This window comes from Taudactylus pleione, unplaced genomic scaffold (genome assembly GCF_031769625.1).
Source record: "Taudactylus pleione unplaced genomic scaffold, aTauple2 ptg001330l, whole genome shotgun sequence".
NCBI classification, from domain to species: Eukaryota; Metazoa; Chordata; class Amphibia; order Anura; family Myobatrachidae; genus Taudactylus; species Taudactylus pleione.
Genome location: NW_028285730.1, coordinates 1004025 through 1016084, shown reverse-complemented (window position 1 = coordinate 1016084; position 12060 = coordinate 1004025). Strand labels below are relative to the sequence as shown.

Here is a 12060-nt window from a genome sequence, read left to right as displayed (position 1 = left end):
TGCCCATGTTCAAACTGATTTATACCCCCACCCCTAAACCTCAGTATATTATTTATTCCTACGGTACAGTATCTAATACAGACCCCAGTTCTCCCGCAAACCAGTGTTTATTGGTAACCAGTCAGCTCCTACCAGTGGTCTCAGTATTGGCCATTTCCGTGTCTGCCCCGTAGCTGATCACTGACAAGTATTGGTGATGGCCAGTGTTAGTGGGTACGAGACATACTGGGTCTAAGGTGCATCACTGTGCATCTGTGTTGGTGGGAAACGGAACGAGCACAAGGGGTGATGTGTACTGGAGCCAGTTTTGGTGGGGTACTGACAATGGGCTCCCCATTACCACTGTGAGTACCCCACCAAAACTGGCTCCAGTACACATCACCCCTTGTGCCCGGTCCATTTCCCACCAACACAGATACCTACTGAAGCACCTTAGACCCAGTATGTCTTGTACCCACTAACACTGGGTCTATAGAAACTAGTAACGCCTATACTGGGGGCGGTGTCAGTACCTACAGATGACATGAAGGTTTCTTCTCTATGGGCAATTACATTAACTGTATGAAATCAAAATAAAATAAAAACATTTAGATTAATCACATAAAGCAAAACAAAAAAATAATGGGATATAATCTCAAAACGGACAATTACAATCACTGCTAAAGTAGGTCAGGTTAATGTCCGTCTCCGTAACTCACTTTTCTTTCACCTCCCGCGCGTGGCGCTCATTCACAACCCCAATGGGTTTGGAGAGGTCCCGGAACACCTCGGGGTTTGTCAGATCCAGCGTTTCAGAGACATAATCCCGTAGGATCCACGGAAACTGCGAGAAAGAGCGCGCGGGTGTTACAAACGTTGGAAGATGAAGAGGGTATTTTATACGGGGTCTTCAGAGTAAATTTTGGGCAAGATTAGAATGAAAGAAGTATCCATTAGTAATCCTTTGTGACCAATGGCTGTACACTAACCCTAGTGTTACATTAAGAGCGCATTATTATACAACCTTTTTACCCAGTAAGGATCTATCATGTGTAATAAGCCAACGTTGCATTTCACTATAGGCCCTATACAATATAGTATGTTAGTGATGGATTAGCTCAGGCCAATGTAACGGAGATGCACAATAAACGCACTCACCACCGGATACTGAGACAGATCGTTATACGTCCGTCCAGCGATCGTATTCAGCTGCATTAGGTACTCGAAGTTAGAAATCTCTCTCCACACCCATCTCTGGAGGACAGAAAGACAGGACAGGGTGAGGAGTGCTCGGTATTACGCGTTCCACAAAATTCATCAGGGGAGGACTAAAATATAGTGAATCCTACAACCCAATAGCAATAAATCAGGGGTGACGGACAGGAAGTACAATATACTAGTAACAATTAATCAGGGGTGACAGACAGGAAGTACAATATACTAGTAACAATTAATCAGGGGTGACAGACAGGAAGTATAATATACCAGTAACAATAAATCAGGGGTGACAGATAGGAAGTACAGTATACTAGTAACAATAAATCAGGGGTGACAGACAGAAAGTACAATATACCAGTAACAATAAATCAGGGGTGACAGGAAGTACAATATACTAGTAACAATAAATCAGGGGTGACAGACAGGAAGTACAATATACTAGTAACAATTAATCAGGGGTGACAGACAGGAAGTACAATATACTAGTAACAATTAATCAGGGGTGACAGACAGGAAGTACAATATACTAGTAACAATAAATCGGGGGTGACAGACAGGAAGTACAATATACTAGTAACAATAGATCGGGGGTAACAGACAGGAAGTACAATATACTAGTAACAATAAATCGGGGGTGACAGACAGGAACTACAATATACTAGTAACAATAAATCAGGGGTGACAGACAGGAAGTACAATATACCAGTAACAATAAATCAGGGGTGACAGATAGGAAGTACAGTATACTAGTAACAATAAATCAGGGGTGACAGACAGAAAGTACAATATACCAGTAACAATAAATCAGGGGTGACAGGAAGTACAATATACTAGTAACAATAAATCAGGGGTGACAGACAGGAAGTACAATATACTAGTAACAATTAATCAGGGGTGACAGACAGGAAGTACAATATACTAGTAACAATTAATCAGGGGTGACAGACAGGAAGTACAATATACTAGTAACAATAAATCGGGGGTGACAGACAGGAAGTACAATATACTAGTAACAATAGATCGGGGGTAACAGACAGGAAGTACAATATACTAGTAACAATAAATCGGGGGTGACAGACAGGAACTACAATATACTAGTAACAATAAATCAGGGGTGACAGACAGGAAGTACAATATACTAGTAACAATAAATCGGGAGTGACAGGAAGTACAATATACTAGTAACAATTAATCAGGGGTGACAGACAGGAAGTACAATATACTAGTAACAATTAATCAGGGGTGACAGACAGGAAGTACAATATACTAGTAACAATAAATCGGGGGTGACAGACAGGAAGTACAATATACTAGTAACAATAAATCGGGGGTGACAGACAGGAACTACAATATACTAGTAACAATAGATCGGGGGTAACAGACAGGAAGTACAATATACTAGTAACAATAAATCGGGGGTGACAGACAGGAAGTACAATATACCAGTAACAATAAATCAGGGGTGACAAGACAGGAAGTACAATATACTAGTAACAATAAATCAGGGGTGACAGACAGGAAATACAATATACTAGTAACAATAAATCGGGGGTGACAGACAGGACGTAAGTTACAGTATACAGAAATTAGTAACAAGACAGGAGACGCAGAACACACAAGTTGTATGGAGAAGCTTTTAGTAATGTAAATAAGAGCCCCGGCTATACATTACTATTACACATTGCTACCAGGCATACTCGTTCCTCCATCCAGGATACGCATGTACCTGAGTTAGATCTGAGGCCTGGAGAAGTTTCTGGGGAGAGTGATTGCCGAACTGTAGCTGGTTGGGTGGGTGTAAGCCCAGTATTCGGGAATACACGTTATTTCTAACCTGCAGGACGGACAATGAGAGAAGACTTTCAGTGACATCTCAGAGAAGAGGGTTTAGCTAAATTACAACTAACAGAAAGAATGAGAGAAATACATTAATTCTGAGCCAGTTCTGGCCTTCTGCCCAGTGCTCGGGGCTCCCCAGTGCTTCTATATCCCAGTGCTCCCAGCACCTTCCCTAGTACTACTAACTGGGGGCTATAGAGGCTTACAAACAGAATGCTGCAGAGACAGCAGGGATCAAGTATCGTCAGAAACAGCACAGGGACAGTATGTAAGTGAAGCGTGATAGAGTGTTAAATAGAACCATCACCAAAATCCTATATATTTCTCAATTTAAGACAGCTGAAATGTTCAGAAAAGTTCTCATTTACTACTAAAAGAGCTGTCATTGGTTACCAGCTAGTTCCCTCAGTCCCTCCCCAATCACATAAACACCCTACACGCTGAGGGGGGGAGAAGCGAATGCCTGGAGAGCTTACACTCATGTTCCGGCCTAGGACTGACTCCAGACCCACAGCCATGGGCGGGGAGAACATTTACCTTTTTCTTAAAATTGACAAAGTAATTTGCCTGGTCAATGAAGAAGAACTCCAGAGCAGACCTCCGGAGATTATACCGGCGAAGATGGACAGCGCGGAGCTGAGACAGCGGACGCTTAAAGTCGTAGCCAATACCTGTAACACAGAGAGAGACGCAGTGTAATGACTCCTGTACATACAGCTGCACTGTAACTCACAGACCTTATCTTACTGTAGTTTATAGTATTGGTGAACACTCCCGACAACCTCTTAATAAATCCTGTTGTGAGCACATACCGTAGACGCCACACCGAGATGATGAGTCTCTAAGCTGTTAGACTACACATAATATTCAGCCACATTATAGGAGAACGCCGTGAATGGATTAGAGACCAGCATTATTACATCTCTACGTTACAAGCACATGCAATGTAAAATAATACTGAAGCACAAATCCGGACTTGTGACGTCATGTTACCACTTCTGGGCTCAGGCAGGTTTTATCGGTAAACTCGTAAAATATAATTAGCGTATTTGTCAGATAAGATGATGGCATCTGGGAGGGTGCAAATGTTTGTAAGGAATTGGGTGGGTATCGGGGATATGAGACGGATGGTTTTTAAGGTAAAAACATTTGTTTTGAAGAAAGCAGAATTGTTTAAATGAGCTGGAGGGGGAAGGGGCATTTAGGGAGGTGGTCCCCATTTTATGGGAAAACGCACAGAAGGACTGAAGTTCTCCAGCAAGTCACCCACCATTTCTTTAGGATAGCTTGCCACCCCCAGAAGCTTGTACCTTGTATAGCCCTTTGTAAGAACATGCCATGGCTTCCCGTAAGCCTGTACCCCGACTACCCTACAGACTAATCGTGTCCACATCAGTACTCTGCAGGCATCCCAGCCCGTGGCTATACATCCCAGGACAAATACAGCGGTTACGGCACTCACCGGCTTAACAACGTGTCTATCGTGATAGTCATGAAGAGTCTCTGAACCTGTCCCAGTAACCATTTCCCGGATGTACGCACTACTGTACTAAGAGGACGTGATCATCCACATAGGACAAACCACACCAACACTGAATGTTTCCAGTGGGTAACAACGTACATTCTAATAGCAACAAATTATAATAGCACCAAAACTATGTTCATGGGAAGTCTAAGACGCATGAAAGGGGATTTCAGTCATAGATTAAAAAGGACGACAATGGCTAGACAGACACCACATGGTCGACAGGGTCAAAAGGTCGACAGGGTCAAAAGGTCGACAGGGTCAAAAGGTCGACAGGGTCAAAAGGTCGACAAGGAAACAAAAATGGTTAGGGCTAGGCACTAGGAGGGACGGTTAGAGTTAGGAACTAGGAGGGACGGTTAGGGTTAGGCACAAGAGGGAGGGTTAGGCACTAGGAGTTAGGGTTAGGCACAAGAGGGAGGGTTAGGCACTAGGAATTATGGTTAGGGTTAGACACCAAGAGGGAGGGTTAGGCACTAGGAGTTAGGGTTAGGGTTAGGCACAAGAGGGAGGGTTAGGCACTAGGAGTTACGGTTAGGCACAAGAGGGAGGGTTAGGCACTAGGAGTTAGGGTTAGGCACTAGGAGTTAGGGTTAGGGACAAGAGGGAGGGTTAGGCACTAGGAGTTAGGGTTAGGCACTAGGAGTTATGGTTAGGCACCAAGAGGGAGGGTTAGACACTAGGAGTTAGGGTTAGGCACAAGAGTGAGGGTTAGGCACTAGGAATTATGGTTAGGGTTAGACACCAAGAGGGAGGGTTAGGCACTAGGAGTTACGGTTAGGGTTAGGCACAAGAGGGAGGGTTAGGCACTAGGAGTTAGGGTTAGGCACAAGAGGAAGGGTTAGGCACTAGGAGTTAGGGTTAGGCACCAAAAGGGAGGGTTAGGCACCAAGAGGGAGGGTTAGGCACCAAGAGGGAGGGTTAGGCACCAAGAGGGTGGGTTAGGCACTAGGAGTTACTGTTAGGCACCAAGAGGAAGGGTTAGGCACTAGGAGTTACGGTTAGGCACCAAGAGGGAGGGTTAGGCACTAGGAGTTACGGTTAGGCACCAAGAGGGAGGGTTAGGCACTAGGAGTTACGGTTAGGCACCAAGAGGAAGGGTTAGGCACTAGGAGTTACGGTTAGGCACAAGAGGGAGGGTTAGGGTGAAGAATAGAGTTAGAAAATGAAAAAACTCTGCATTACATCATGCAGGACCACATCTCCTGACACTGCCCTAGTGATTGGCAACAAGGCTTGCATTCAATGACGTCCTGCTTACCATCCTCAGTTTCCTCCTTATCACTGCTGAAGTCATAGAAGTAAATGTGTTGTGTGGTCACTTCCAGCCGGCCGGGGATGACGGCCACAATGGTGATCAGTTCGCAGTCCTCGGAGATTACCAGCTTCTCCTTCTGGTTCTGTTCTATGATCTCCATGCTGTGACAGAGAACAGGACAGGCTGGTGTCAGCTGATTAGCTCGTGTGGAACCACCACTCATTACTAACTCAGCTCAGATAACAAAAACTCATGGGCAACAAACCGAGCAGAACAATCCCTCTAGGATAGAGCGGACTGTCTTGGGAAGCTGAACCACAGAGCCCAGAATTCCCTGGCTGAAATGTTCTTAATATGATACAAGCAAACAGGACAGAACTACACCAGGCAGAGGCCATTCTCATCCATCAGCTCTAAAGTTTTGATGGGTTTTAAAAAATGAATTAGGAATTTTCTGCCCTTGTTCCCTTACTGCAGAATGGTGAAGGATTTACATGTATAGGGACCCCCCCCCAATCTTACTGATAGATGTTCTGCAGATCCTCATCATCCAGCTGGTCATCCTCCAGCTCATTCACTATCGCTTCTTTCGCCACAGATAGTGGCAATGAGTCGGCAAGTGTCTGGCTATGATCGGTACCTGGGGAGAGATGAACCAGAGAAGATACAGCATGGAACCAAGACGCCCGACACACAAAGACCACGGTCAGACATATACACAACAACCAACACAAAGTCCACGGTCAGACATCGACAACAACCAACACCCAAAGACCACGGTCAGACACATACACAACAACCAACACACAAAGACCATGGTCAGACACATACACAACAACCAACACACAAAGACCATAGTTAGACATAGACAACAACCAACACACAAAGACCACGGTCAGACACATACGCAACAACCAACACACAAAGACAATGGTAAGACAGACAACAACCAACACACAAAGACCACGGTCAGACATACACAACAACAAAGACAATGTTCATTCATATACACCACAATCAACACACAAAGACCACGGTCGAACATATACAGAACTACCAACACACTTTCATACATACACACAGCACAAAGACAATGGTCAGGCATAAACACAACAACAAAGACAACAGTCAGACATATACACAACAAAGACGATGGTCAGATATTTATATAACAGCCAACACACAAAGACAATGGTCAGACATACACACAGCACAAAGGCCACAGTCAGACATACACACAACAACATGGACAATGGTCAGGCAGACAACAACCAGCACACAAAGACCACAGTCAGACATATACACAACAAAGACAATGGTCACACACATACACAACAACCAACACACAAAGACCACAGTCAGACATATACACAACACAAGACAACGATCAGACATACACACAACAACATAGACAATTGTCAGACATAGACAACAACCAGCACACAAAGACCACGGTCAGGCATATACACAACAAAGACAACGGTCACTCACATACACAACAACCAACACACAAAGACCACAGTCATAACATATACACAACACAAGACAACGATCAGACATATACACAATAACAAAGTCAATGGTCAGACAAGCACAAGAAATGACACAGACATCAAGGCACCAGAATTTCAAACATCCGTGAACAAAAGACAATGTGCACATGTATACATGACACCTGGGACCCAACAAAGCAGGCACAGGTATACACAACACCCAGCACCCAAAACCAGTGGGCACATGCAAAGTACATAAAATACCCAAATTATGGACACACACGAACACAATGCCCTGGCACCCAAGGGCAACAGTCAGATGGGCACATACTATATATACAGCTCAGTCACCTAAAGGCAGCGGACAGACCTGAATACAACACCTGGCACCTAAAGTCCTCGGACACAAGCAGCATGCGACACCCAAAGTCAACGGTCGTTACATACTTGGCAGACGACAAGTGACAAACACTTCTTACCAAGGTTGTCGCGGAGGGCGCTGGCGTCACTGTGCGCATCAAAACTGTAATTTGGCACCAGCTTCAGCCTCATTCTGGAGTAAGTCTCAGCGCAGGACAGCTTCCACCTCACCTCCACGGCCGTCCTGGGGGATGAAGACGTCAGAGTCATCCCAGGCGATATGGTTACAGTATATAGTTGACGACCTAACCACCAAACGATGCACGATATCTCGTTCGGTCGTTTGGAAGATTGCACAGTGAGTAGGCACTGGATCGTTTGTCCGGGAGTTCAAAGGAAATCTAGATGACCATGGCATCATTTGCAAGTCGTCTAGGTTGAATCCAGCTTTAAGCCGCATACACACTACACGATGTGTGTATGCGGCGACATAGTCATCGGCGGGGGTATACACACTTGCCGATGCCGACCAGCGATGGATGGCGGCGGGGGGTGGGTGGGAGCGGGGCCATGGCATCGCTCACGATAACCCCAGATTGGGCTGATTGTACAGCCGGCTGGGGTTATCGTGAACGACCAGCGGGAGTGCGCATCGCTGCTCGTTTTTCACAGACATACTAGCCGATATTTTGAATGATTACCATATCGTTTAAAATATCGTCTTGTTTACACGGTTTTAGACTTATACTGTGGGAGGAATATATGTCTATAAACTGAATATGACCCAATATTAGCGATTCCTAGAGAGAAAGAGCAGCATCGGAGACTCATCCCCAGCAGCCAATGTGAGGCAATGGTCACAGGCATATTTGGTGGGCTGAGAAGCTGGTCCTATGGAGGGAACATGTGAGCCACAGCAGTTGTGAAATTACACCTCTCAGCATGCTGAGAGTTGTAGTTCAACACATTCCCCAATCCATTATTATGCAAAGCAGCATATGCAGATTCATTCCACCTCATCTTCCAGCGTAGGCTCAGGTTAACGCCCCTCCCCATGCCCCCCACCCTGATCACTCACTGGTCAGCCCACGCTCCGCGGGCGCAGGTCAGCAGCCGCAGCAGAGACCGCCACTGCCTCAGGACAGCATTGTGGTGGCTGCTTATCTGCTTCAGGACATTGTTGTAGCGCAGGTTCTCGCTCCGGACCCTCTTCAGCGTGGGCTCCAGAATCAGCTCCTGTAGGACAGTAAGGACAATTGGTGGCTGTGGGCTGGACACGATTTACGCTGCCCAGAGGAACTACCGTTATCAGAGCCAACGATGGGCGCATTAATGTGGACAACAGGAAGGGAGATTAGCAGAGTCACACGGTAAAGAGAAGAGATACTGTAACAATGGCCAGCTTGTCTCTGTATTGGTAACAAATACAACCATGTGTGCGGAGCTCTAATCATCGGTTTTATTTAAACTTCTTTGTTTGTGTTACATCCCTATAAGACAGTCATTTCTGGCAACGAATCCCGGTACCTGAAATCTGTTCCTGCTCTCCTCCTTCTCGGTCTCTCTTTTAAACGAGCTGCTCATTAGGGCATCGTAGCAGTTGTTCCAGAAGGACGACATCTGGTTGTGGCTCTTCGCAAAAGTGTCCTTTTCAAACTGGTCCATTATGGGCCTTACCTGACGAGGAGGAGGAGGTAGAACCGTGTCAGTCACATGAAACCAAAGCCAGAAAGTTTGGAACGCAGGGTGACGTTATACTGCTTTCCCTCAGCGCTGGGAATGGGCCGAGTCTGCTTATGGCAGAGCTTCATTTATGTGCACCAACCCTTCTAAGAGATAGGTGGGGAGATAGGAGGCTCACCCAGCTGCAGATTATCACCATGTCGTGCCATCTACAGACACGGGACTACCATGCTAAATATTAGCGCCAGTTTCTGAGTCGCGCATTACGCTTGCTGCAATTCCTGCTTTCAGCACACGGAAATCAGCCTATATTCTGAACCGGACACAACTACCCCCAGCCCTGTGTATACCGAAGCAGCCATTTTCACTATCATTAGCACTTGCACCAGTCTCATCCTTGATGAAGGACATCCAACAAAAATCGGACAGATATCTGCATACGCTAACCAGAGAACAGCCGCAGTTCTGACTACACGCAACTTCTAGACATTAACCCCCCCTCTCCCCACACAGCCGCCGACCAGTGATGTTCATTCAGCCCTATCTGAGAAGCGGCCAAGAAGCTCTAAGCGGCGTATGCAGGCCGTGGACACGTGCGCAGTTTGCTCAAAAATTGCAACATTCACCCACATTTGTAATTGCAGCTCAGAAATGGGGCCTTGAACTCCGTCAGGTTGAAGAACCTTCATACTGTAAAAGGGAAAGAGCTCAGAGGCCGTTCAGCCCGCACTCGCATCTCGGCGCTCTTACCTGCTTGTCTATGAAATGCGTCCACTCCTCCGACGTACAGAACTGCTGGAAGTCTTCGTAGAAGGTGGGGCTTCCATTAGTCGGAGGGAGGGAGGGCACATGTTCCTGCAGCTGCAGGGACTCGAAGCACTGGTCCATGAGGGTGCGGATAATGGGCACCAGACAGGAAAAGGTCTCCGTTTTGGCACTGAGAGAACTCAACAGGGACACTTGAAGATTCCCGAGTAAGAAACAGGCCTCTTCTTTCTTCAAAATGGTGGCACTCTGGAGAAGGTTGTGCAGCTTCACGTAGGCTGAGGAATGCATCTATAAAACGAGACACCACAGTATGTAAGAAACCCGGTCTTCCTAAGGGGATCCCGACAAAATACCAACAGTCGAGGTGTCAACGCTTAGAATGCCGACACCTGTCAGAATACCGGCGGCAGCATCCTGATGGTAAGTACTTGGGTTAGGGGGAGGGTTAGGCACTAGGGGGATGGTTAGTGTTAGGCACTAAGGGGGGAGTGTTTGGTTTAGGGTGCAGGGCACTTAGGTTTAGGCACGGGTTGGAGGGGGTTAGGTTCCTAGCACTGTCGAGATCCTGAGCACTGGCATCCCATACCCAACCCCTTCCTAAGTGTCGTGCTTAAATATAAAAATATGAGATTGGCTGGAAAGTCTAATGTGGACAAAAGGTCTAAGCTACAACCTCAGACACCTTCTGGGTCATGGAATGAAGTATATGCGGTTTCCATAGGAGCGTTAATAACAGAGTGGTCATCTAAAACTACACACTATTTGAAAAACACTAATTCCATAACACAATAAGGCGTAAAGTCTCTAATAATTCAGTAATGTTGAGAATTCAGCAGATTTGGGTCCATGGACCTCCAAAATGTTTGTCTTTCCCGTGGTGGCAATCTGACCTTGCCCTCACCTGCTAATTAGTGTGTCAGTATTAGGAATGTTAGGGACCCACCTGTATAAAGCTTACTTTTAAAACCATATTAATTGTTGCAGTTTATTATAGACTTTTTGATCACTAGAATTCTTAGTGCTTATACTGTGCACCTGCTCCTCTCCCCTTTCTTTTCTGCTGTAGAACTACAGGTCTCAGCATGGTAGCACCTATTATCATGTTTAATATTAGGATGTGCAGCCCACACCCTCCTTTTTCCTCACCTGCTGGTCATCTAACTTGATAAATCCTATGATAATCCTCAGGCCGATCTGAGCCATCTCCTTCAGGTCGGATGTCCCGTTTACTAAATAATACCAAACCCCCAATTTATCGAGCAGGTTGCTGACGCCTTCAAAGATCTAAGATGAAAAATAGTGAAAGGGGAAGATCAACAAACCAACCACTCGCACACAAATACAGCCTCAAACCGTCCCAGCAACCCTCCGCCCCGCACACACAATGCACAATTTCAGAATCTAGAACAGCCCCGGTTAGTAATGGGCTCCTAGATTAAATGAATGAGCTCGGGAAGGTGGGACTGCACCTTCTCACTCCAGAGGATCTCATTGCTGTTGCCTTCAGAGAAGAGGAAATCCTGAAGGAGCCGTAGCAGCTTCAGCACATTCTGAGTGAGGCCGGGCAAGGTGGACGATGAGGACTCTTTGATATCTGTTAAAGCTGACTCAAGCATCATCTCCAGAAGGCTAAACAAGTAAAAATAAAGGCAATGAGGCACATATTTAGGAAAGAGATCAAAGCCACCTCAGTTCCTCTTTCACACTTACCTCCGTTTGATTTCATCAGGGGGTCTCACTAATTCGCAGGAAGTACCAAGCTTGGTGAGGACGGAGAACACTTGACCACGCTCTTTCCATGCCGCGTCCACCTGACCCTCCACTCCGCGCCAGGTGACGGAGAAGATGATATTCGTAAGAAGATTGCACAGCTCCTCTTCCGGTGTCTGCTGGGGGGGTAGACAACCACAAATGAAACAGAGATAAACTAAGATGCT

At 46.1% G+C, this 12060-nt stretch overlaps 1 protein-coding gene across 3 annotated transcripts in view; it reads right to left on the bottom strand.

The window, feature by feature from the left end:
* NBEAL2 (neurobeachin like 2) overlaps positions 1–12060 on the bottom strand; it is a 205423-nt gene that overhangs the window by 18336 nt on the left and 175027 nt on the right. For 2 of the 3 annotated variants that reach the window (XM_088463189.1, XM_088463191.1), the window contains 13 exons: positions 11834–12012; positions 11593–11752; positions 11270–11407; positions 10106–10411; positions 9200–9349; positions 8751–8908; positions 7792–7916; positions 6342–6459; positions 5823–5980; positions 3574–3707; positions 2924–3031; positions 1138–1233; positions 699–823 (listed from right to left, as the gene is read on the bottom strand). In XM_088463189.1, the coding sequence (XP_088319315.1) occupies positions 699–823; positions 1138–1233; positions 2924–3031; positions 3574–3707; positions 5823–5980; positions 6342–6459; positions 7792–7916; positions 8751–8908; positions 9200–9349; positions 10106–10411; positions 11270–11407; positions 11593–11752; positions 11834–12012 (1955 nt within the window). The remainder of the gene's footprint in view (positions 1–698; positions 824–1137; positions 1234–2923; positions 3032–3573; positions 3708–5822; positions 5981–6341; positions 6460–7791; positions 7917–8750; positions 8909–9199; positions 9350–10105; positions 10412–11269; positions 11408–11592; positions 11753–11833; positions 12013–12060) is intronic. The other variant, XM_088463190.1, reaches the window with a different exon arrangement.